The sequence below is a fragment of the Rutilus rutilus genome, assembly GCF_951802725.1.
Source record: "Rutilus rutilus genome assembly, chromosome: 14".
NCBI classification, from domain to species: Eukaryota; Metazoa; Chordata; class Actinopteri; order Cypriniformes; family Leuciscidae; genus Rutilus; species Rutilus rutilus.
In genome coordinates, this window is record NC_140219.1 from 19586634 (window position 1) to 19613724 (window position 27091).

The following is a 27091-nucleotide window of genomic DNA, read 5'->3' on the forward strand; positions in this document are numbered from 1 at the left end:
ATGATTGGAATTAAACACTTTCTCTTGAGCAGTAAGACTATGATGTTGTATGTTGACTATGTATGTCTATTACAGTTTTGATCCAGTGAAATAACGGCCAAATAATGAATTCACAACAAGATATAAGTTATTCTCACAGACAGCGCGATATTGTAATCAGTTGTCAGGTTGCATTGCGTCATGAAAGTAGGCGGGCTTACGTGCTTAACAGACAGGTAGTTTTCCACCACATGACAGCGCTCATTGGCTCGCATGTCGGACAAACACAGCCGTCACACACACACAAAATCCAGTACTGAAAGTTGATTGGCCATCGCTCCACTCTTAGACCCACCTTTCCAACTCTCTGATTGGACAACATCACTGGACGTGTCTGTCAACTGTTTTTTTTTTCACCCATTGATACTGCAGCTGTATGTCCGGACATGTAGCTCTCATAGCGGTCTGGCCTTTGTTAGCGAGTCGGTGAGAAGAACCAAGAAAGCCAGAGGAGCCGCATTCATGCACTTACAGGGAGGAAAATGATCATCTGCACGAAAATCATGGATTATCGCCTTGGAACCCAGTGTCAGTTTGTTCAAAATCAGGTAACATATATCACTGAAGTGAAGATATTGTCTGTAAACGTATCTAGACTCTTGCTGAGAAGTTTCAAAGTTGACAGTTCATCTGCTTAGCAAGTTATATCGTTCATTCATTCATGTTCAAAACGCTCCTCAATCGCATACTTAGGCTATGTCATCATTTTAAATAGCATACATATTCAAAAGACCCTCTTTGAAAGAAGCCAGTTCATCGCCATAAATATTATCCGTTATTTTTAAGCGTAACGTTACATGAATCACATATTTGCAGAATCAAGATGTCTTTCTTTCTTCTGTCGGTTTTGTTCTTCCGATAGCTACTTTTCAACCAGTAACTATTCACTTCGAGATTTAAACGCTAATTCATTGTGTTATTTACTCATTGTTCCTGAAATAAAGTTTATTTATGACGAGACCAAAGTGCTTAAACGGTGTAAAGCTGCAGTTTTACAGTTAATCTGACTTTGAGGACGTTTGTGCTGACCTGCCATTCATCTGTAACCAAAGTCTGCTCGCATAACAATACTGATCCTCTGACATTATTTTGTCGCCTATTTTGCGTTTTATGTAATTAAAAGAAGCTCTGCAAGTCTTTTTGCATTTCAGCTTTATAATCCCCTTTTATCGCGCATATGCTCAGTTCAGATGGCCATTGTTTCATATTGCAACTATTATTTGGACTAGGCTAACGTTACTCGTAAAAGTGTGCAATGTGCATTTGAAAAACCTGACGTTTTGCTGTTAATGCTGGAGATATTCTACATTTAAGCTTCTTGGGGAATTAAGACTGCAGTCTGGAACAATCTTGGGAGCCTTTGGTGCAGATTAAGTCATGGTTATGGATTTCAAGAAATGATGTTAACCTACATGACAATACGCTTTTATGCTGGCATGTTGAAGTTTTGTGGGTTTGACGCACTCCGTCATGTCTGAGCCATTTGTTGAATCATTTAAAAGGTGAATCTCTTTTTGTTTCATACATGAATGAAGACAATCGATTTAGTATTTTTCAGTTTTCTTTTTTGTCCTCTGGTACTGAGTTTTAATGTTTAACTGCATGCTTTATCATCCTGTCAAAGCTTGTGTATAAGCATTTGTGAAAATGAAAATCTGTAATTTGTCTGTAGCGCTGCCGTAGTGTTTTTTCGCAGTTCATGTCGCGCGGACACAAAGCCCTTTGTAGTTACAACAACCATGAAAGACGTGACACCACAATCTGCACGACTCTAAGGGAAGATGTAACATGTGTTACCATTTCTTCATGCTTGACTATTTGGTTTTGGGAAGTGTGAGTGTTTTCTCTTTCTCCATTTATGCGATGTGATGCTGATGTACTGCCAATCAAAGTTGTTTTTCTCCTCAATCGCGTGCAGTACCCTCTGAAACCTGAGGGTGCCGCTGTTGTGACGGCGCTGTTCCGCATACAGGAGAACAATAGAGGAATGTGTCATTTAATCATTTCTCAGAAATATGCTCTTCATTTGCCAGCCCATAAAAATCCCCCTAGCTTGTACTTGGATTGTTAACATCATAAACTCGTTCCCTTTTCCCTTCAACTAACCACTAGTCCTTTTGTAAGAGACGCACTTCAGGAAAAATATCTGTAGGTGAGAAGTGTTTTAATGGCACAGTATGTGTTTCAAATCTCCCCTGATGTTTTTCACATGAAGAGCATCTTTAAAATATATATCTATTATAACCATGTCAGAACATTATGGTAAAATTTGTTGAAAAACATTGTAATGCAATAGTAATCTGTTATGCAGCTTACGCATGAGGAAGGGGATAAAATAAGAGGAATAACTGACACCATGATTCACTTCTGGATATGAAGAACACAACGCTGGCAAAATGACTTAATTAAGCGATTTCACCAGCAGACCAAAGCTTGGACTTTCCAAACAGAAATGTGATTCATCAATAATCTGCCTTCACTTCACTGACAGTCATGTGCAAGCTGCTCAATATATGTCACCGTCTGTTTATGTAAATGTCAGTCTTCCTGGTTGTCTGACTGCTTCCATATGTGGCTTGCCATGTTTGTCTGTTTGTGTGTTACTGTGTGTGTGTTTGCTGCAGGGCTTGTTTCAGTCCAACCCCCAGTGAGGTGCAGCTGGCTGTTTTGTTCTTCCTGGCTTCCAGGTTGGCAGGCCAAAATAGTGTTTCCTTTGTAGAGAGGCAGCAGAGCGATGGGGTTTGTGCAACTGCAGTTGGGACATTTGCGGGTGTCAAGGATGGAGCCCTCCAGGCCTTCTGAGAATGCAGATTAAATATCGCATCTTGCTCTTATTCTGGACTCGGGCCCTGAACTGAAGCCCCCCCCGCCATTTAGAGCCTCATGTTTAGACAGTACTCAAATGACAAAAGACGAGCAGTAGGCTTATATTTATCTGTTTTCACTATGTCTGCTGTCTTGGTTATTTTGGTTTAGTGAATGACAAGATGTTGCACATTTAAAGAGATAATTCACCCAAATAATCTGTCATCATTTACCCACCCTCATGCTGTTCCAAACCAAACCTGTATGACTTTTTCTTCTGTGGAACACAAAATAAGATCTTTTGAAGTATGTTTGTAACCAGACTGATTTGGTGACCATAGTTTGCAAAAAATAAAAGCAATTTCTCAGAATGTCTTTTATGTCCCACAGAAGAAAAAGCCATACAGGTTTGGAACAGTGAGTTAACAATTTCATAAGTACGTTTTCATTTTTGAGTGGACTTTCCCTTTTAGCTCTCTATTCCCTTATTACAAAACTTTTTTTTTTTGGTGGTATTTAGACCTTTTGACCAGCTAGAACGAGCACATGAACTCATTCAAATCTCAATGCAAGGGTACATGCAAATGTATTCAAATCTAAACGCTGTTTTGTTTGTACATGGAGTGATCATGCACTCTTGTTTTATTTTTTATCTGTAAAACATAGATTCTGCTTTCCATAGCACATTAACTTGTTTTTATCTAACACATAATTGATTTATTATGTAAAGACCATACATGGCATCATTATTTTCACAGAAACGGGAATTATGATGGCTGAAAGTGGCACTTTTTTACCCAATAAATAAGATTTCAGATGAATTTGAGCGACTCGCCAAGAGGATATGAGACTGACTTCCTGTTTCGTGCTGACTGTTGGTAAAGACATGTCGGTGCATGTTACTGGTGCTAATGAGGCATTCTGTGTTGACAAAAATCACCCCAAGTTTCAAAATAACCCTACACAGTTGACCATGAACTGGGAAGTTGTTATTTCTGAACTGTATACTCTAAACATCAAGTTTAACCTTTAACTTTTGTTGATCGCAGTTTTGGTATAAAAAAACTCCTCAGTTGACAGCATCTGCTGCAGCGGTTCGTTGAGCCGCATCTGTGTGGGTGTGTGAGCGTCTCTCAGCCTCTCATCTGACTTGCATTAGTCTCTAATTTCCCTCTGAAGTTTCATTAGTAGTTAATTGCACGTTGTTTTGTCTCGTTCCAGGTATAGAGACTCCCCTTTTGATTTTGTGAAGCTGCCGATACAGGCTATGAAACTAACACTCTGTATTGAACCACGATAGCATGTTGAATATATGTCTGTATTTGCAGTTGCCTGTTTTTCTGGGTCACTGCTGAAAAGTTTTGGGCATTGCAAACAGACTCTGAGACATGTGATCTGTTTACCAGGGAAAGTGCGTCCCAATGGATACTAGTGTTTGATTCGTTGTTTGAAGCTGACTTCAACATCTTAATCCCATTTAAATGGCTTGTGCTATATTGCCAATGTGGCCCTTAGTCGACCATATTTTCACTTCATTAGTCTTAAAACTTAGTGCACTATACAGTATCTAAACAAAAGGTGCATTCCAATGTTATGTAGTACTATTTTGTAGTATGAATAGTGTGTTCATACTGAAACTTAAACATTAAATGCCTGGATGATGCACTTAATTACCTGAAAAAACGAAGTGTGAAATATTGAAAACTTGGTACACTCAACTGCCACAGTTTTGGAGGTGGAGGGTCGATCAGACTCTGATGAGAAAATAACCTTATAAAGTTCATTTACTTGAAGGTATAGTGCATAGAAGTGTAGTGTGTCATTTTGGACACAACAAATGTATGGAAGTTATATAAAAATAGAAGTGGTAGACTCTTGATCTGGAACGTGTATCAAAATGCCTGACTTTCTAGGTAACTGTAATGTTAGTCCATGGTCCTTGCATGTTTTGCAAGCCTTGACTCTGTTGAAGAGTCAAGACACCTTTTCTCAGGCAGAAACATATCGTACTTTCAACGCTGACTTGACACAGATATTTTTCTTTGATAGAAGAAGAGTTTCTTTGTTCCTGTTTCATCATTGTGGCTCTCAAAATCTGTCATCAACCAGCTTTAGTGTCTTTTTTAAATGGTCATAATATTAAATGTTGAGTTTCAGTCATTCAAATACCTCAGTAAACAGGTTAGGCTGACACATTTTCCAAATAGAGAACAAACCACAGTTTGCACCTCAATGCAGAACTCCATTTCAATAAAAATGCACTTTAAATTGGGTTAAGAGACACAAATATTGACTGAAGGTTTAGTCTAGCGTTTAAGTTCAAGAATGTTTACTCTAAGAACCTGTCTTGAGAGATGTTGACTATATCTCGCACAAACGCTGGAATCTTGGTTTCTTCGTGGTGTCCCTTGCGCAGGAATGGCATTTCTATCTTATCTATGCAAGTGCTATCTCAGCTGTCCTCCAGAACTATTTATAACCCTCTCCTTTCTGCCAGCCGCTGTATGAAGAGCTGGGAAGGGAAGGCCTAACATAATTTATTACCGACATACTTTCCCTCACAATCAGCATTGAAGAAAGTGAGCAGGCTTGCAATAATATAAATTATTTTTGTTTTTGAAAAGCTTGTACGTTTTGAGCATGACCAAAACATATGTGAAAGACTGGCTTTTGCATCTTTTGACTATTACATATACTTTTGTTGTACATTTTGGCCAGCTTCATCTTAGACCAGTGCAATTTAGAAACTCTTTTTTTTTTAACTGAATGATTGTGTGACGCATACTTAATGTATCCTTTCTAAAGCATCTTGCCAAGACGACTCTGGCATTTGCACTTCAAGCGTATTTTTCCAATGTTTTTTCGATAAGGTCATGAAATCTTGGTAATCTGAATTCAGTATTGAATACACTGTTTCAGTAATCTTCTCAGCATGTGGTTTGAGTTCTAGTACAGTTTCTAAAGTAGATATAGGTGGTGGTAATGGATATGGTTTTTAGCATGATAAGACTACTACATGATTGCAAATATCTAAAGAAATGTGAATGAGGGATGTTAAACTAGGTGCCGAGTTGTTCAAAAGACATAAAATCCTCATCATCATACAGATCCTGTTGACAGTCCAGATTTTAAAGGCCCCATCGGTTTGTGAGGGCGCAAAGTGAACATGTTGTTATTATTCAAGTGAAAACGCTCGACGAAATTGTGAAAATGTTAAGAGATTGCCTTCAGTGTGAAGTGTCAGGAGGAGTTATGATGGCCCAGGGCTGTTTTGGCCATGACCCTCAGTTGTCCGCCGTAGCTATGTAACAAGATTTCATTCAATACGTGACCACATTCATGTTTGCATTCTGTCAGAGCTCATCTTCTTCTCTCCCCCCAGAAAGTGTAACCGAACTCCAGCCAGACCCACGGAGCAGCGTTTTACTCGAAGGAATAACTGCTGCCAGTACGGACTGTCGAACACTAGAATTGATCTCATATCACGCACTAGCAATGATAACTAGCCCACATCTGGACGATTAGGTGCATGTGACAAAAAGTTCAGCATTTTCTATCTGTCTCTTTGTGAATGATCGGCTCAGTTTCGTCATGGTTCTTTTCAGGGTTTGCCGTCTCACTGTATGTGGACCATACACATGAACTTCATCATCTCCAGAGCTGCTCTGAGAATTCACCGCTGAGCATTTCACCTTTTCGTTTGAGAAAAGCTATTGTCAAATTCACATTGAAACTGAAAGGTCTTCAGGACAAACTGCCTAAATGAGTTCAATTTATCTTGAAGATAATGTCAAATAAATCACTGTTTTATTGTAAAATGTACTTATCATACATTAGTTATAATAATGATAATAGAAAATAATAGTGATAGAAAAAATACAGGGGAAAAAAAGTGTTTTTGCACATGTTGTGCAGCCTTAGCCTATAGACCCAGTGTAGTTTCACTGCTTAGTTAATCAAAAATCTACCATTTCCACAGAGCTGTTATTGCACTTTCGAAACGTTGAACTTCCAGAATGTGACGAATTTCTGTGTGGAATTGTGAAATTGATATTAATTGGTTCATAGTTTCCCCCACCACCAGAAAAAAAAGTAGTTTCAAACTGGAGAATGTAACTTAAACGATTATTTCACCCCAAAATGAAAATTTCCTAATAATTTACTCACCCCAATGCCATCCAAGATATCCATGTCTTTCTTTCCTCAGTGGGAGAGAAATTATGTTTTTTGAGGAAAACATTTCTGGATTTTTCTTTTAACAATGGACTTCATTGTTTACCATCATTTTTAAGTCCAAATCAATGCAGTTTCAAAAGTCTTTGAAGTGTTTAAACGGGCTGTACGCGATCACAGCTGAAGAAGAGGTTGTTATCTAGCGAAGCGATAGGTCATTTTCAATTTTTTTTTAAATCATTTATAGACTTTTTACCTTCAATAGTTCAGATTGAGCTGATCAACGGACAGGAACTACGTCATCACGTTGAAAGGTCACGCCGGCGCCGGCAATACTATTTGAACTACTATTCATATTCATCAGAATGTTATTAATATACTATTCATTCATATTCACTGAATACTATTACTATATATATATATATAATACTATTTGAACTATCCTCCTACGTACGGTCGGATTGTAAACAGTGGGGCGGTACTTCTGCCGGCGCCGGCGTGACCTTTCAACGTGATGACGTAGTTCACTGTCCGTTTGTTGATCAGCTCAATCCGAACTATTGAAGGTAAAAAGTCGCCCGTTTAAACATTTCGAAGACTTTTGAAACTGCATTGATTTGGACTTAAAAATGATGGTAAACAATGAAGTCCATTGTTAGAAGAAAAATCCAGAAATGTTTTCCTCAAAAAACATAATTTCTCTCCCACTGAGGAAAGAAATACATGGATATCTTGGATGGCATTGGGGTGAGTAAATTATTAGGAAATGTTCATTTTGGGGTGAACTAATCCTTTACTATTAGTGAACGATTCTCTCTCTCTCTCTCTCTCTCTCTCTCTCTCTCTCTCTCTCTCTCTCTCTCTCTCTCTCTCTCTCTCTCTCTCTCTCTCTCTCTCTCTCTCTCTCTCTCTCTCTCTCTCTCTCTCTCTCTCTCTCTCTCTCTCTCTCTCTCTCTCTCTCTCTCTCTCTCTCTCTCTCTCTCTCTCTCTCTCTCTCTCTCACAGTCAGCATTTAAGAGCATGAAGACATGAGTCAGCAGATCTCCTCAACACCAATTAAACAATGGCATCATATATTTGCTATATTCACATCGATTTCCTTTCCACAAGGTGTCTTAATTGTGTAAATTAGACTCCATATGCTAAATATGGATGATTGAGCCATAGATCTCAAGTTATGTCTGTGGTTATCCATGGGTATGGTGTCCAGTTGCTGTTTTTATCATCTTGATGTATTTTAAGCATCTTGGGGCGTGAAAGTGGGAGATTGAGGTCGACAGACGTCTGTCTAGTCTGTATACTAAAGGAGGAACTAAGTGTGGAATGTCTATTGCTGTCCCTCGAAACCCACAGGACCCGTGGCAGAAGCAGTGTTTGTTTGCTAATATTCCTTTACTCGTTTTTTTTTTCCTTGGGAAACTATTTGAGGAATATTTCAAGGAATTTAATTTTAAAGTGGTTCCTTTGAGATTAACAAACTTTACACACAAAAACTGCACTGAATAGGTATGTTTTATTCACTAAATGCTGTTTTTACCTTCCTTTTGTATGTAAATTTCAGTTTTTTGTTTTTTTATTATTATTCTTGCAGGTGATGGTGAACTCTGAGAAAGACCGTGCTTCTCTCTTGTGTATGAAGGCTCTGGCCAACAGGGGGCGTCTGGACACGGTGTCTCAGCAGATGGCCTCTCACCCACAATACCTGGAGAGTTTCCTGCGCACACAGCACTACATCCTCTATATGGATGGCCCATTGCCCCTGCCCTACCGCCACTACATTGCCATCATGGTAAGATCAGAATGATCAGGCATTACGTCTTATTTCACATTACGAGACATTTTATTTCACAAATGTGTTTTTGTTTGTTTCAAATTTCAAACAATGGGACAAATACAGTAGAACTTGTACATAATGTTTATTTAACGTAGTAAGAAATTAAATCAAATTTTTATTGTTGTTTGATTGACATTAATGACACAGATGGCAGCAGGAATATTAGGCTGCTGTTACTTTAAGATCTAATGTACAGATATAATATATTGACACGCATCCGGTTTTCACCCAACAGTTTATGTTCACTTAAGACACAACTTCTAATTCACTTACCGGTACATGAATAGTCTGAATTCTCCACACGATGGGCATTCTGACATAATATGTGTATTTGACCATTTAAGCGCAATAAGCTGCGAAAAAGAAATGAATTCGAGATCGCATGCTGTCTGAGAAAGGCATCTTTTTATGCGTGTGCTTCGGATGTGTCAGTCAGCGCGATCACCGCATTGAGCTCTTTATTTCACGGCCCATTGCACTCAATAACTTTTTAACATCTTGCATGTGCTATTCTTATTCTCATTCATACATGTTCGTACATGCTACGTGGACATATTTGCATACCGCAATATTAACGATACAGCGAAATTTCTAACGATAGGTTTTATATTGTTGCCACGATACATATATTATCATACTGCCCAGCCCTACTTGCACGTGCTCTACAGTTGATCACAGGCTCAAGTAATATCTCGATTTTATTGCTTTTATTTGATGACACATATTTGTGTTTCAGGCTGCAGCACGGCATCACTGTAGGTACCTGGTGTCTCTGCACTCAGCTCAGTTTCTGCGTGTGGGTGGAGACCCGTTATGGCTTCAGGGGCTGGAGGCTGCACCCCCACGTCTACAGCACCTTGACCACATCAACAAGGTCCTGGCCCATCAGCCTTGGCTCACGGCACGCTCGCACATACAGGCTCTGCTCAAGACGGGAGAGCAGTGCTGGTCTCTGGCTGAGCTCGTTCAGGCGGTGGTTCTGCTGGCCCACTGTCACTCCCTTTGCAGTTTTGTTTTTGGTTCTGGTTCTGACTCTGATGGCACTCCCACTCCCAGAGTGCATCACGGCACGCCCCCCGGTTACTGTCTCTGTGATGCTGCTAACGGCAACACGGCCTTATCACCGCCCCGTGCCGGACCCACAGAGAAGGCATCACGCCGAAGGGTATAAATGATCATTCACAACAGTTTCAGTTGATAAAAGATGTTTTGACTCTGAATTAGATTTGTTCGGGTTTTGAAGCAGCTGGTAAATAACAAAAATCAGATAAAATATACAGCATAGAGTCGTCGCTAGGGCTGTACTTAAGACCACCTTTGTCGAGTCCAAGACCAGGACTAGTCGAGTCCGAGTCAAGACCAAGTCCAGGACAGGAAAAAAAAAAAAGTCTGCTAAAAAATATAGCCTATAGAAATTAAATCATTATGTAATAATGAAATAATGAATGATTTTAATTTTATTTAAAATAATTGACTAATTCAAAGAACAGCAAAAAAATGATTATATAGGCCTAAAGGAGCACACACATTCGTTTCGACTGTCTGATCAGCCTCACATTCTGTTCCTGTCAATCATACACGCAATGAAAAAAGAAGGTAAGAAAAAAAAGTCGGAAAACTTTGCCCATTAATTAGATTTGCAAGGTAAGCAGGCAAGTTTTCGGGTTGTTATGGACAATTAAACATGTGAATATTCACGTTGCACTAGCGGTGGACTTTCAGCGAGTTTAAGAGCCGTTTGTGAGTCAAAAGAGCCGAAATGCCCATCGCTAGTTATTAGGTGGCCAGTGTTTCACTTTCCCTCCAATAATATTTTGTTTTAATATCGCGGCGTATGTGGACTCGGTCGAGACCAAAAGCCATAATTTGGCAAGACCAGTGGCCGAGACCGAGACAAATCCGAGTCCGAATGCCAGCGAGAACTACAGCCCTAGTCGTCGCAATACAAAAAAAGTTCTTTGACCATTAATACACCACTGAGCACTTTTAATTTGTTAATATTAATTATTATTCAATTAAAGCAATACATCACTGATGCAAATGATGTAAACAGAGGAACATTTTTGTATTTAACTGCAGTGTCAGTATTCAGGTAAACATTCAGAAATGTAAAAAAGTATCAAATATACACTACTGTTTTTTTTTTTATAAAGTTGACAGTTTTATCAAAAGTGCCAGCAAACATTAATATTACAAAATATTTCTATTCCAAATGAAAGCTGTTCTTTTAAACATTTCTCCATCAAATAATCTTGAGAAAAATTGTATCACGGTGTCCACAAAAATATTACAGCACAACTGTTTTTAACATTGATAATAATAAGAAATGTTACTTGAGCAGCAAATCAGCATTTTTTTTTTTATTATTGTAATATTTTACAATATTACTGTTTTTACTGTATTTTTGATCAAATAAATTGGTGAGGACAAGAGACTGCTTCAGTTATATTACAAAAAAACTACAAAAACTGAATTCTACAAACATTCATACAGCACAAGTACAATCTTTCTACTCATTTTCTGATATTCACAATAGGCACATATTTTGATCGTGGCTGGCTTGATCATGGAAATACCATTTGGATACTTTGAATTGGCACTATCAACACTGTAGAAATACTGCTATCATTACTTCTTTTTATCAGCATGATTCTTAGGTAACAATATTTTCGACAACCCTAGTACAGCAGTGTGCAAGCATTGTGAAGTCAGTTGTAATTTGGGCAAAACCAGAATGTCTTATTGTTAACAGTGGTCTGTTTCTGTTTTTTTGTGTAGTCTCTAGACTCCAGCTGTGAAGTTGCTTGCCTTCTAGAACAAATTCAAAAATCACAGGAGGAGATCAAGGAAAGAAAAGGAGACCGACTTCATTCACAGACACTCCTACATTCTGGTAAGATGTTGTTCGCCAGTTTAAAGACAGTGTGTTGTGTAACCATGTTTCCAAACGCTGCTGTAAACAGGAAGCGTAATTTTGGATTGGGACGAATGTTTCGAGTTATTTTTACACAAGCGCATTTTCTTGTGTGTATATATCTCTCTCTCATGGACCCTCTTTCGTAACCTGCCTTTCTCTTTCTCAAATGCAACTCCATATTAGATGTAGAGGAGGAGGAGGAGGCGATGTTTTCTGCAGACCCCTCTCGCTTCGTCACAGATCCAGAATTCGGCTACCAGGAATTTGCCAGACGGGAGGAGGACCATTTCCAAGTATTCCGGGTGCAGGTGGGGACTGAGAGTTTGCATTGGGTGTCACCTACCAAAAGTAGTAGCATGAAAGGGTACTAAGGGTCAGAAATACAGCTCATGCCCGCCCTTCTTAAGACGGTCAGAACTTAACGTTACTCTCAAAACCTTAAAAGGAGGCTTTGTGCCTCTGACAAGTCCTCTCAAATCCCTGTTAGGCTTCCTACATCTGATTTGAATGGGAATTGGATGCAACTCCTGTAGTTAAATTTTTTGATGTTAATATAGTTTGTTTTATTCCAACTTACTACGTTCTTACTTTTATCCTAACACTATTATTCAAAAGTTTGGAGTAAGAAATAAATAAATACTTTTAATCAGGAAGGATGCATTAAATTGATCAAAAGTGACGGAACAGATAATAAGGAATGATTCTTGAGCACCAAATCAGCTGTCTTTTTTTTTTTTAAGGAAGTTAATACTTTTATTCAGCAAGGATGCATGAAATTGATCAAAAGTAATATTATTACTAGAGTTCTTTTTTATTCTATTCATCAAAGAATCCCGAAAAAACTATCACAGTTTCCACAAAAATATTAAGCAGCGCAACTGCTTTCAGCATTGATAATAAGAAAATCAACATATTAAAATGATTTCTAAAGGATCATGTGACACTAGACTCCAGTAATGACTGGAGGAATGATGCTGAAAATTCAGCTTTGCATCACAAAGTGATTACACAAAATAGTTATTTTAAATTATAATAACATAACATTATATATAATATTATACAGAAATTACCTTTAATAATCTTTAAAATTCTGTGGTAAAGTTGATGTTATGAACTATTTATTTGTCTTTCTGTGCAGGACTATTCATGGGAGGATCATGGTTTTTCGTTGGTAAACAGGCTCTACTCTGATATAGGACACTTGTTAGACGAGCGATTCCGCAATGTGGCCTCCCTCCCTTTCCCTCACAGTCCCGATCTCAAACGAGCCATCTGGAACTACATTCATTGTATCTATGGAATCAGGTACAGGTCCCTGAATTTTTTATTATTATTTTTTTTTATTACACTTTTGCAATTTGGTTTTAGTTTGCACTTATTATGCAAAAGAAACATGAAATGAAAGAGTTTATTTCTAGCCTAGCTTTAAACTACACACTCCTACATTAAAATTGTCTTGTGACTCATCAACTTGAACAAGCTGAAAAATGCAACAAAAAAAAACAAAGCACTTACATTGACATGTTTGCCTTCAGATATGATGATTACGATTATGGGGAAGTTAACCGGTTACTGGAGCGTGGACTGAAACTTTACATTAAAGCTGTGGCCTGCTACCCCGACTCCAGCAAGACCCCTATATGCCCGCTGTCCTGGGGCCCTGTCAAAGCTTCAGAGAAGGTGATTTCCTATCAAAATTTGTGCTGCGTACCATCTGCTTAACCCTATTAAGTCTACTGTATAATATTTAATATGGAAATCTCTAAGGCCTCTAAATTATCAACATGATCTTTGCTTTGAAACTATTTTTTATTTATTTTTAAATCATGTTAAAGATAGGGAGGGTGATTTGTTCCAGAAACATTTGTTATGTTGGTTGAAAGTCTCTTCACATCCTGATTGCAATCACTAAGTTAAGTGGTCTAAATGCATTTACTATAAGTGTATTATTGTCTGTGGAAGGTGTAGGACCATAAAATGTCTGTCCAATCATTTGGTCCGAATGCAATGGTGCAATGCCTGACAACATATGTATTCCCATACCTCCGCGCACCCTGCTCACGCAGACATCACACGTCATCAGCGCGTTTCATGCCATACAGAGTTAGACAGACGTCAGTCACAGAGCACCGCAACCGAAACAGCAGCCACCTTTTATAGTTCCTCCTGAAACAAAACAACAAGCTTTCACGCCATAACCACTGTAATTTGGAAGAGATGGAAACCCGTGACGTTATACTCTGTGCGGTTCATGACACGAATTTATGCGTTTCAATGTAGGGGTGTAACGATACACTCGTGTCATGATACGATAGTGATAATTTAAGCCAAAATAAAGAGGTTTTTTCCCATTATTATTATTATTATTATTGAAATAATATTATAATTAGGCCTATTTTATTATCAGGACCTACAAATATTCCCCCATTGCATTATTCTACATTACATTCAACTATATATATATATAGCAGTTTAATGTAGTAACGTCACTGAAACTCTGTATACGTAAAAAAAAATTCTCACGCAGACAATTGAAAGCCAATGCAGGTTTTCGTTGGATCTCTTACACAGACTCTCCCACTATTAATGCACTATACATATAAGAATATACCATCTAAAATGTTTTAAATAATCGTACTTCTACAACTACATGTGATATGGTGATTTAAATGATGTTGACGGAGTGCCGTTTCGGCAGCGTGCACAGTTCAAATCACAAGAAAGCATGTCAAAATGACTATTCCCAAACTGTAAATGGTTAGTTCATCCAAAAATGTTCAATTCTGCATTTACTCACTCATGTTGTTTTCGCTCGCCACGCAAGCATTTGACTGTCCGTGTTTACTACAGTATGAGCGTCATTGTAAATCTTATGAAGCCATCGTGTCTCTTCAGAAGACTTGGATTTGGATTAAACCACTCGATTGATTATTTTTACGATGCCTTTATGACATTTTTTGGATCTTTTAAATTTTAGGGGAATTTACTTTAAATGGAGGGACAGAAATCTCTCAGGTTTCATAAAAAAATCTCTTCAAAAATCGTATAGGTTTGAAACGACATGAAGGCGAGTACATGATGACAGAATTGAGATTTTTGGGTTAATTATACCTTATAAATACAGTAAGCTTAGCCTTGGATAAAACTAACTTTATCCTGAATCATATCGTTTACATCGCATTTTCATATCGCGGTATCTTAATATAACAATGTATCGTTTCACGTCTACTTTTTGACCATATAAATATCAGCAACTGCACCAAATTGCATATGTTCAGTTTGAACATTAGACATACTTTACAGGACATTGTATTGTAAATGGACTACTTTGAGATAACATTGTAGTCAAATACATCTGAGATGATTAACTGATGCATTTATAAAAAAATATATATAAAAAAAAAAGTATCACCTGAATGTATTTGTTATTTACTTTACTCGCCATGAAGATGCTGCTGACATGGCATTTTATTTATATATCCATCTACTTTAAATGGCTGTATGATATTTTATAATAGTGTTTTGATGCTAATCTTTCTGTGGTTTTGTGTTTTAGGTTCATGTAAATTTGTTAGTGATGGAGGCCCGTCTGCAGGCGGAGCTGCTGTATGCGCTCAGAGCCATCACCCAGTACATGATCGCATAGGACAGCGCCACAGAGGGACGTGGTACAACGGAAATCAAGGCAAAGAAATACAAGCAGAGATCTGTCTCTCCGTCTCTGTATTTGTTGTCTCTGAGTTGATCAGTGTGACGTAAGGTACTGCTGTGAAAAGTTTCTTTGCCAAAGGTGAAACTTCAGAAAGAAAGAAAAAAAAAGTGCAAAGCAATCGCTCACCCTTACTGTCATTTTGCATGTGTTTCTCCTACGTGAATTTGTTAGATGTTCTCTTTCTTTTTTCTTTATCCCAGATGGTTAATGTGCAATTCTTTTTATTCACTTGTTGTTGTTGTTGTTATTAATATTTTTCCCATTTGTTTTTGTTTTTTCTGTTGCTATTCAATTGAGAGAAGTGTCCAACTGTCCGTTTCCAAGGTATCAAATTCTGGAAAGGTCACGGTTTACAGGAAATGAGTGACTGGACAAAGGTGCTTGCTTAACATGGCTTCCAGATATTTCATTTGAATGTAGAATAGTGAGACCAGAGCAAAATTTAACAAAGGGTAGGAGAAGGTTCAACGGCTGCAACTTTCTTTTTTTTAATGAGCACTTTTAAGACAGTATCCATCTAAATAATATCTCAATAAGCTTTCGGCTGTGGCTTCGTTCAGCACACAGCAGGTCGTCCGAGTACTGATTTCACTTATTCAGGGGTGCGTTTCACAAAAGCATCATTAGCCAACTTTGGTCGCAAGTTCCATTTGTTTTCGAGTCGGTGTTTCCCGAAAACATAGTTCAAACGAACATTCGCAAACAGCATCGCAAAGTTGTGTGGTTGGAACTGCAGTTCTCGACCTGTGGTAAGAAGCAGAGTTTGATGTTTTCATGACGTGGATTCAATAAATCCTTATCTTGAGCCAAATAAGCAAGCTAACATTCAGTACAATCTACATCTTTTATTTAGAATACATAATGTAATTTACGTATTTTAGTTAGTCGAGATTTAAAGCGTTGTTATTGAAGTACGAGTATGAGCCTACGATTAAATCTGGAAATGAAGCAAAATAACTGAGAAAAATGAGGAATAGTCCTCAAGCCATGTCCATGAATTGTAGCAAAACTATGCATCTCAAACAGATTCATTACAAGTAGTAGTTACTCCACCGCCTGCGTGACATCATTTACTAATGTGGTTGAACGACCAATTTGCGACAGTATGGTTTCGGGAAACAGTCGTGACTAGCTAGTTGATTTCTTCAACGATGCATCGTACTATGGTAGTTAAGCAGCGAGTTACATCATTGTACGGGAAACGCACCCCAGATCGATTAGCATTGATGTTTTTTTCCGAAATCTTCCACATGCTCTCCTCTCTGCATGGGTGCTATAAAGGTTGATTATTGGTACTTTTATAGGATCCATAATAATTCATCCCATTCATCTCAGTAGTCATCTAAACAGCTTTACAGTGTGCATTTGAACGGAATTGCATTTTCTAAAATACTTTAAATTGTATGTTTGCTTTGTTGGTAGTGTTCTCAGACTTTCTCAGTTTCTAGCCGGTTTCACCTGCTCTTTACGGACTGGTCAGATTAACACAGTATGTATTTGAAATCCATTATGTTGTATGCTAATTTTGAAAACTGTTTAAAAAATGTTTTACAGTCTTCAATTTTAATAGGCCCTAAGTAATTCACACACTGAATGGATTCTGAAAGGAGCAGCGATCAGTGAAAAACACTGGTTAATGTAATACTGGCTTGTCCAATGTAGACATTTATTCACGAGAAATTAATATCCAATAATTAGGACTTGTTTTAAAAGATTTTACCATGTAAAAATTAAGTCACCTTGTGATGTATGTGAGAAGGGGCTCAGAATAAGCTTATAATTTGTGATTTTAGCGTCGACATGTTGGTATAGATCAAATGAAGGCTTCTGACAGGACTATAAGATGTCTGGGACTGTCATCACTATCTTTTCCACAACTGACCTGCACAAAATTATTATTATTATTTTGCACTGAACCTTTTGCACAAAACCCTTCAAGTGTGGTTGCAGCTGTCATTGTTACAGGGCGTTGAACCCTCTGATGCCATGAACATATATAGTCAATGTCCAGTTTTGTTGACAAGGCCAAATACCTGTACTGTGTTAAACTCTCATCGCTCTGGTTAACTAATTACAGTTGGCAGAATGACTTGGGCAACACCTATGGTTGGTTTTGTGTGTTTTTAATATTTATCATTTGCATTACTTTTGTCCTTGTTTTTGAAGGGAGGGTGATGTTGTTGTATCAGTTTTGCTCTTTTCCGAACTGTTTTGATTTAATACTAAGATATGTAAATCAGCAGAAATGTGTAAAGAAGTACATGAGCCGCAGTCTGTGTTGGACGCTCTGTGCCTTTTGACTTTTGGCTCTTGGCTCATCAGTATGGCATTAAACTGCATTAAATCTAGCTGAGAATGGAAGACAAGCCAAGAGTGTGCATCATCCGGGCTGACCAACAGCAATAGACAACCGGAGACATTTGTCAGGAGGAGCAGAATACAATTGCAGCACAGCCATTCTTACCTTTAAGCAGGACTGTCTTAAATGCTTGTTCTTGAATGGCAGTCTGCCAAATCCCTGAAACGCGGAGACTTCCAGACTGTCTCCACCACCTCCTCAGCTGGAAGACGTTAAAGGATGGTTCCTCAGCGATGCTGACTGAACGAGCCTGGCTATTGCCAAAATGTTTATTTACCACGTAAATGTAGGAGCTATAAAAATTTAAACAGACCAAAAAGAAAGAAAAAAATAAAAGACACTGAAAAACCAAGCAAAAAAAAAAAAAAGTTTTGAAATGTGAAAGATTATTTTTTCTATAAAGATATGCAATATTATTGATGTGTCTTGTTTTTACTTCTTTTTAAGTATGAATGTGTATAAGTTTTATCAGCCTAGATAGCTACAGCAAACTAGCGTTATGGTTACAAATAATTTAATCAAAGGAAATGTCTTAAGCGTGACCGCGGCATCCAAATTGTTTATTTTTGGCGTCTGCTACTGCTAACTGCAATCCTGCCATCTAGTGGCAGATCTCCCTTCACAATCACTTTGAGAAAATAACACGAGCAATTCAAATAAAGCATTACAATATTCCAGGATTAATAAAATGGAGCGTTTAAAAGGAGAAATGTGATACTATAAAATGTTATAAAGTAATATTTATAACTAATGTTATAAAATCACTAACATTAACTCTTCCTTTAAAATCATTTGTATTGTTTGATCTGTAAAGCTGTTCAAATTTAGAGTTTACCCTGCGGGTTCTTTTAAATATCCCCTGGCCTAGGTATTATTAGTAGTAGCCTAGATTGTTATCACTTAATAATGAATTCTTTCATTCATTCATAATGAATGCCCTGAAGCAATGAGTTTAGCTCCAACCCTAAACAAACTCACCAGAACAAGCTAATCAATGTTTTGGATTATTAGAAAATTACAGACAGGTGATATTAATAAAGGCTGGAGCTCATCTCTGGGGGACAGTGGACCTATAGGCCAATTTTGAAGAACCGTGGTGTAGCATTGTCAACGTCATGGTGACAGTTGTATATATTTACCTTCTTTACACGGAAAAGGCTAAATCTGATTATTATTATTATTGTAATTTGTTTTTTAAATCATGTTGACATGCGTATTATTTACGTCTTGTGGCTACACCATGGAAAAAGTGAGTGGTTTAACGCTTAAAGGGATAGTTCACCCAAAAATGAAAATCCGTCATTATTTACTCACCCTTATGTTGTTCCAAACCTGTACGACTTTCTTCTGTTGAACTAAAAAGAAGATAACCAGACAGTTAACTGCAGCCATTGACTTCCATAGTCATTTTTTCCTATGGAAGACAATGGCTATGGTCAACTGTCTGGTTACCAACATTCTTCAAAATATCTTCTTTTGTGTTAAAAAAACAACAACACACATACAGGTTTGGTACACCATGAGAGTTTGACAGAATTAAAAATTTCTGATAAAATTAGAATGATTATTATAACGTTATCGTTCTTGGTGGGTCTCACTGTAACCAAGATTTTAGCCAAAGGAGGAACAAGTAGCCTAGAAATGAATTTTCAAACAAATTAATTCACATTATGCCACACTGTCGATTGACTTTAAATTTGACTAAACATGGAATATTCTTTTAGGGTGAGATGCATTATCAGCTCAAGTTCCTGTGCGACCATCATGCCAGCCAGGTCAATCAGATTTAATATGTTTAATATGCATGGTTACTCTGAGCCTCAGTTTACCAAACTGCTGTAATGTGAATCATGTTTACTACAGCTTAAATGTCAAATGAATGCACCAATGACAGAATGAACACAACAAAAAAAGTCTCCGTTAAACAGATTAGGTTTATTTCTATTGCTTTCAATGGCCTCTGACTAACAAAATATGGGGGGGTGGGGACAAAAAAACAAACAAAATAAGCAATCAAGTACATATACAGTATATTGGCTATGCACAACTCGTCAGTCTTACATCCCGCCATAACCCAAAACAAAACCGGAGGAAAAAACCCAACCCAGACCATAAACTAATGTCCTGTGTTATCAACTGGGATACTTAGCAAACTCTTGGAGAAATTAAAGGAACTAAAAGAATGAATACTAAAGGGAAAAAATGATAATATCAAACAAGGAAAGAGAGATTTTGATTTGGAAAGAGCGAAGGTGTGGAATTCCTGCATTTCATGCAGCAGCCCTGTGACATCTGTCTGATGGGGCAGATACAATATTTGTACTTTGAGAAATGAAACTAAGCAAGGGTGTTAATCATAAAAATTCAACTTATATCAACACATTTAAATGACAAAAGCAAATGCCAAAGGTGACTGTCAGCCTAAAGCTTTCTGGAAGATGTACCATGCAGGTATAACAACCACATAAAGGTTCTGCATTACAAGTACAAACATAAAAACATGAGAAAAGATGCCCCAAAAGACAAGAGCATCAATGTAAACGGTTGATTGGAAATCATCAGTTGCTGTATCAAACGTTACACCACGCCGACACCATTCACAATTTGTGGTGAGATGGCAAAGTCCCTCCCTTCCCATTCACAGCTTCTTTTATCATGAATAGAAAAACTGAGTTTGGGAATTAAAACAAAGGTACATTTATCATACTATGTTCTACATTAAGAAACTGTATTCAATATGTGTTGCATAAAATTATTAAAGGCCCTGATATCTACATATGCACCAATAAAATATGGCCCTCTTTAATTGTCATTTAATATCTAGCACCAATGAATAGGATCAAAATTATTCCTTTGTAAGGAGAGCGCATTTTAAGTTAATCTAATGTACTCAGACCATTACATTGATGTCATAAGAGTAACTAACGTCAAGCTCTCAAACTGAAGCCAATTTATACACCCCTAAAATGAATAAACCTTCAGACCGCTGGTTTTAAACTAATAGAGTAAAAACCATCTGAGAAAATGATCAAATAAAAGTTAAAAGTTGAAAAGAAAAGGGCATTAAAACTGTATGGTTTGCTCTGGAGCGACATGCTATAGTGTTCATTGGCAGTTTACAAGTTTTTGTAGCAACTCAAAAAAAAAAAAAGAAGCATACATTAAATCTCTCATTATAAACTGCGACATTAGATATATTTCTCCAATGGTAAAATATCTGTGACGTTGGCTTGCATAACTGACTTATAATTTAGACAAAGCCGTGAGCATTGAAGTCATAACATGATTATCTCATTTGTTTTAATTATTATTTTTCGTAACCCTGAGAGTGAAACATTGGATTAATCCTTTTCGGTTGGACCAGTCTAGCATTTTTGAGATGATATTCATTGCCTAGAAAGTTCATGATGCTTTTTTTTTAGCACAAACAATTATAGCATATTTTAACTTTTGGAGCATTGTATTCTGATAAACGTTATCATGCAACCAATCAAATTAAGATTTAGTTCACATGTTGATTTTTCGGAAAGGTTTTGTAAAGCTTATTCGCACTGCAATTCGTCCATCCATCCAACATGCAGTCCTTAGTGTTCCTTTGGTTATTGTATAAAATCTACATGCATCTCATCTTTTACAAAAATAAAAGATTACATAGAAAATGACCGTTAAAAAAAAGCTAATTAACAGCATGTTTTTTTATTTTATTAGTCTGTTAAGGATAACTCTCCAATCTAAATTAGAATTATAGTCGTTATATCCAACTGTTTTTGTTCTTTAATAACATTTTTTTTAAACAAAATATGAGTAGTGCTGTTTATGAAAAACTGATCAATGAGAAAATAGTTTCTTCTATAGTTGCTTCCTCTGTTGACAAAGTCAAACATGCCAGAGGAACCATAACATCTCATTATCGTAGCCATGTTTCTTCAAGATACGCTTCAAACTCGCATATAACTCAGAAAACAAACTTTCTTTCGTGCCTTATTGAAATGATTCACCATAACTTTGAATTCTGTTGTCAGTGTGTTGGAATCAAGTTTCGGGAGCATTAAACATATTTGCACGCACACAAATGTACACACACACCCTCCAGCACACACAAAAAAATCTTCAGATATTGCATTCTGCAAAAGGGCACCGAGTTTCCAACAATAACACTATACCATTTAACCTGTTGGCAGGATTAAAAAATGCATCAAAATGCCCTGTGGAAAAAGAAAAATCACATTTCTTCATACTGTTGTTATCACTAACAAACACTTAAGAGCAGACAGTTAAATCATCATTCAGTTATCAGCCTCTTCAACACATCACAGGAAAAAACCCTTGAGAGCAGAGGTCATAAAAGTCAAGCTAATTGCACATTGAACCACGGCGTCACCAAACACCTTGAAACTTTCAGCAACGTTTCAGCCCTTTGATGCACAAGTATGCATCATATCGTTGAGAGAGCGTAAAAGTTCAGCTGCTCTGTGTTCAGGGGTTGCTGCAACCATCGCCACTTAATGTTGTTCTCAACTTTAACATTCCTGTGGTGCCATGTTCATCCTCAGAGGGGGGCTGAGAGCAACAGCAAGTCACTCCATCAATGCTCAGACTTCTCCACTGCTGTTCAATGAGCAAGAGTTCACGTCAAGAAAAGCTACAGAGTTTGATCCTCCTGGCTGAATGACTTCCATTATCAGTGTGAAGAAGATCAAGGAGTAGTACCATCTCCATCTTATACTACACATCATAGGCCTTAATGCAATAAAAATGATTAGCTGTTTATTAGTTGTGCTTCTTTAGTCCAAGATTGGCCAAAAAACAGCACCTTTCAAAAAAAAAAAAAAAAAAAAAAAAAGTTGCACATATAAGACAAGTGATAAAACTATGTGTTTCAAGACCATGTTCTCTGTGTCCAACAGCACACTCTTCAGTTGACATTGGCACTTGACATGTATGAGGTTTTATTTTGTCATCTAATTCAAAATTCCAACAAAGACTTCTTGGCTAAGTGTGTGTTGCCCTTAGCCAAAGCAGTTTATGTATTTGAGGTACGATGGCAAATGCAGAGGCAAAAAATTGGAGAATATTTTCGGACAATGTGCCACATCTGTTTTCGAAGTTGTTTTAAGGATGAGGGGATAAACCTGTAAAAACATAAAAAATACATAGAAAAAACATTAACATATTAGGAGACAAAGAGGAGCAGCTTTATATAAATAATGCAAAACCATACACTCAAAAACAGAACTCAAAAGAAGATTTCAACCATTTTTGTTAAATTAATGTCAACGTTTTATATATATATATATATATATATATGCTCTTCAGAATACTGATACTGAAACCCTACACATCTTTTAAATACCAACAGAAATAAAGTGAATAACTAACCCATACCCTAATGTTGATGAGATTAATCGCTTATTGATGCATGGACAATTAATAAATAAGAGTTTCTTCAATTTCATAATATAGTTTGCCTGTAATTACTCTCACATTTAAGAGAACTTTTCTCCAGTGACAATGATTTAGTTGATATCATTTGTCTAAAAATAGACAAAAATCTCTCTACATATGTATTCTAAATTCATTTCAAAACAACATATAGAATACTTTTTCTTTAAATTGTAAAGTAGCAATACATTTGACATCTATGTATACAAAGAACATTCATTTTGTTAAACATATTATACACTACTCTATACTGTCTCAAAAAGTATTTTTACAACATTTTTCTCCCTAATATTCCAGTAATATTTTAAACCACTATAAAAGAATCAATGTTCTATATTTTATGGAACACTTTATACCATGTCTCCAAAAATGTATTTTTTACATACAAAGGTGTTGAAATTTCAAAACTTTCATATTTAATGATTTTTCTGAATAAATAACCATGACATTGTGTACTGTAACTGATTAAAGTAGATTTTAAACCACTTTCCCATTACAGTGTAAACACACACTACCATTCAAAAGCTGGATTTTTGTTTTGTTTTTAAGTCTCTTAAGCTCATCAATTATGCATTTATTTGAGCAAAAATACTGTAAAAATAGTAATATATATATATAAATAATGTCTTCTTTTGTGTTCTGAAGAAAAAAGTAAGTCATACAGGTTTGTAACGACATGAAGGTGAGATGTCATTTTTGGGTGAGCTATCCCTTAAAGCAAACTAAAATTCTGATACATTACCTGTTCTCGTCTTAAAATGGAGTTAGCTGGGCACCCAGTTATGGGAGGAGCTCTGTGTGGTCGCTGGCCCAGAATAGCCCTGCCCACCCTGTATGATGGGGTCAAAGTTGAAGTCAACCAAGTCTCCATCCATTAGATCACTGTTGATAATATATTCCACATCACAGTCCAGGTTTTCAGTGAACATCTCAATATCCAAGTCTGTAGGTAGACGGTCCTGGGAGGGCATGAAGCAGGGTGCTGAAGCAAATTGGCCTAGACCTTGCAGGCCTCCGTTCCCACCAGGTGACAGGACAGCTCCATGCTGCAGAAGCCCAGCGCCTGGCACATGATGCTGGTTCTTTATGGTTGCGAGCTGAGGCGGTTCCTGGTTCATGGGTGAGTGCATCATTCCAAAGCCCATCTGTGAGTGCTGGAGTTGGGATTGAGGTTGAAGGCTCATCTGCCCCACCGTGCTTGTGTCAATGCCTTTGCTCAACATCATCTGACCTGCTTTGGCTTGGCTGCTGGAAATAGATCCTGCAAGCCCCAAAAGGCCACCACCTCCTTGGCTAGGCATGAGAGGATCCATCTGGGTCATCATGACGTCGCTTGGTGGGGGCGAATCAGAGGTCAGGAGAGCTTCGAGGCTGGAGGGCACGCGAGCACTGAAACCACTGTGACCAGGACCAGGCAGAGGGCTGAAGAGGGAGTTTCCAAAGCTGGAAGGGCTTGTGCTGGATCTGGCGGTGGGTTGAACCGAGCTCTGCGGCCCTGATGGAGTGGATCCCTGCAAAGCCTTCGTTGATTGCAGCTGCCTAAATGAGGGAAAGCTGGACCCCCGAGGCAGCAGAGTGGATGCAGAGGGTAGAGGTTGAGGCGGGGCAGGGGGAGCCGTGCTTGGGCTCGCACCCCCTTGCGAACCCGTCATTAAAGTGAGCCCGTCAATCAAATCCAGTTCTTCCATGAGGGTCTCAGTTAGTGTTGGGGGAAGATTCCCCGTAGAATAGCCACCAAGAAGGCCGTCCTCAGGTAGGTCATCCTCGTCCTCCTGCCCCGTGGCAATGGGAGAAAGCCTACCGCTCAGGGTGCTGGCATTGGAGCTTGTACGTGGCCTGAAACTTGTCCACATGTCGGGGTCATCCAGGTTGCCACGAGAGGAAGGGCTGCTGCTGTTCACTCCCCACTTTCCAAACTGACCCGGAGTCCCGGGACTGTCCGCACCGCTGGCGCCGGAAGCACCCTCACCCTGCAGGGCAGCTCCAGAGCCTCCAATCCCAGTTGCTCCAGCTTGCTTTTTAGTCTGCTTTGCTCGCATACGACTTTTAAGCAGTTTGCTGCTGTTGTCCATGGAGGCGGCGCGGCGGCGTGGGGCTTTGCCGGTCTTGCCACCCTCAGGGTTGAGCATCCACCAAGAGCTCTTTCCCGTGGACTCATTGTGGACTCGCAGGAACTTGTTGTGGAGTGATAAATTGTGGCGAATGGAGTTCTAAATAGAAAAAAATCTCAAATTTAAAACACATGAAATAGAAACAATGTTACTGCATAACAAGGTTACGATCATCAGGGTTTGAAATTAAATCCCACCAATCAACCGTGGAAGGTAACGCTATGAACTCACTAGACAATTCAGAGCGTTTTGATTGCATTCTATCACACTCAGAGTCTCACTCCCGTCCCTAGCTGTCAGTAGTAAAATACTGCACATCCACGACTTTTGCGTGCCACTATACAGACGCCAAAAGCGCCTTCTAGCATCTTTACTGTGAAGCATGAACATTTTAACATTATGAAATAATATTGCTTGGGTATCACTTTGTCATCATGATGATATTTTGGGGCATGATTTTAAGGATCATTTACTTCTTTAGTCAGTGGAGGAGAGGCTTCAATGCTCTATAATAAATAGATTTCAATATGATATTTCAATGTTTTGATTTTTGAAAATGTGGTTTATTTCTGATATTTTTGTTTTGGCCGGTAACTTAAAATTTTAGCAGCTAATTAGGTTGATGAGTGAAAAGGTTAATTTCAAACCCTGATTATTATTACTCAAAATTATCAATCAGTATTTTCTTCTACCTACCTTCCACCCAGCAGAACTGTTACTGTCTCCTTTGTCCTTAAAATACGGCACCGTTTTCACCATCCAATCGTAGATCTGCGCCAGAGTAAGTCGTTTTTCTGGCGAGTTTTCAATCGCCTGGCTGATCAGATCTGCGTAGGACTGATTACCCCAAGCATTACGCCGGGAAGTGCCTTTTCGAGGCGTGGCCCCGCCCACTCCAGCGACAACCCCGCCCTCAGAGAGCGCGACTTTCTCAGGCTCGGATATGATTGGCTGAGGCTCGTGTTTATCTTCCTCGGCGGGCGGAGTTCCAGCAGCGGACCCTGAGCCGTCTGCCCCCCCGGCTTTGACAGATGAGATGTCGGGTCTAGGCAATGGCCATGTACATGACCTCGGTCTGCTCTGCGGCTCAAAATCTGGGTCAATCGGGGGTACGTTTTCTTCCTCCATTGTGCGATGCAATCCAGATAATTTCAGACGAAGGCTGGATTTAAGTGAAATAGTTTGGGGGCGATGCTTTTAAAAACACGGTTCAGTCCACCAACTGGGCGATGAAAGTAAGAGTATGACTATTTATAACTAAATAAGTAAAATAATCTTGATTATTTTTTTATTATTATTATTATTTTTGCTTGATATATTACACTACAGAATCCAGACTAAATTTAACCGTGACTGCCTATGGTAACAGCACATTCGTAATAATCTGAACACACCAATATAGCGTCAGTTAATCCTCAGATTGGAGATTAAAGGGGGCAAATAATCTCCTTAATAGTAACTAACATAAACCATCTGATTTACATAGAGCAAACGAGGACAGAATGGGGGTCTCTTTGTTTATGTAGAAAGAACAAAGGAAATTCACTACACATCAAAACAGCTGGATTGTCAAGAGCAACTACTGAAATAAACCTCAGGAAAGAGGACGCCCTGGAGTGACGGGATAATCTATGAACTTTTCATGGAAAAATAAACACCTTTTTACAGATAAAAATTATTGCCGAAGCAGTTAAATAAG

General features: G+C 38.2%; 2 protein-coding genes across 2 annotated transcripts; one reads left to right on the forward strand and one right to left on the reverse strand.

The window, feature by feature from the left end:
* Nucleotides 1–352: 352 nt before the first annotated feature.
* sesn4 (sestrin 4) lies at nucleotides 353–18153 on the forward strand. Its single transcript, XM_084430232.1, has 8 exons — nucleotides 353–587; nucleotides 8609–8806; nucleotides 9588–10016; nucleotides 11630–11744; nucleotides 11952–12076; nucleotides 12907–13073; nucleotides 13304–13448; nucleotides 15325–18153. The coding sequence occupies exons 1-8, from the start codon at nucleotides 522–524 to the stop codon at nucleotides 15412–15414; spliced, it is 1335 nt and encodes a 444-aa protein (XP_084286358.1). The 5' UTR covers nucleotides 353–521; the 3' UTR covers nucleotides 15415–18153.
* Nucleotides 18154–19755: 1602 nt separating this feature from the next.
* On the reverse strand, nucleotides 19756–26669 carry foxo4 (forkhead box O4). Its single transcript, XM_084430892.1, has 3 exons — nucleotides 26089–26669; nucleotides 24024–25491; nucleotides 19756–22971 (listed from the first exon to the last, which is right to left on the reverse strand). The coding sequence occupies exons 1-2, from the start codon at nucleotides 26518–26520 to the stop codon at nucleotides 24046–24048; spliced, it is 1878 nt and encodes a 625-aa protein (XP_084287018.1). The 5' UTR covers nucleotides 26521–26669; the 3' UTR covers nucleotides 19756–22971; nucleotides 24024–24045.
* Between the last annotated feature and the right edge of the window lie 422 nt (nucleotides 26670–27091).

Bases quoted from the DNA above. Each gene is read 5' to 3' on its own strand.
- sesn4 (XM_084430232.1), top strand. From the start codon at position 522: ATGATCATCTGCACGAAAATCATGGATTATCGCCTTGGAACCCAGTGT. The intron at 8,807-9,587 runs GTAAGATCAGAA...TTTGTGTTTCAG, and splicing joins GCCACTACATTGCCATCATG to GCTGCAGCACGGCATCACTG. The intron at 12,077-12,906 runs GTGGGGACTGAG...CTTTCTGTGCAG, and splicing joins TCCAAGTATTCCGGGTGCAG to GACTATTCATGGGAGGATCA.
- foxo4 (XM_084430892.1), bottom strand. From the start codon at position 26,520: ATGGAGGAAGAAAACGTACCCCCGATTGACCCAGATTTTGAGCCGCAG. The intron at 25,492-26,088 runs GTAGGTAGAAGA...TTTTCTATTTAG, and splicing joins ACAGTTCTGCTGGGTGGAAG to AACTCCATTCGCCACAATTT.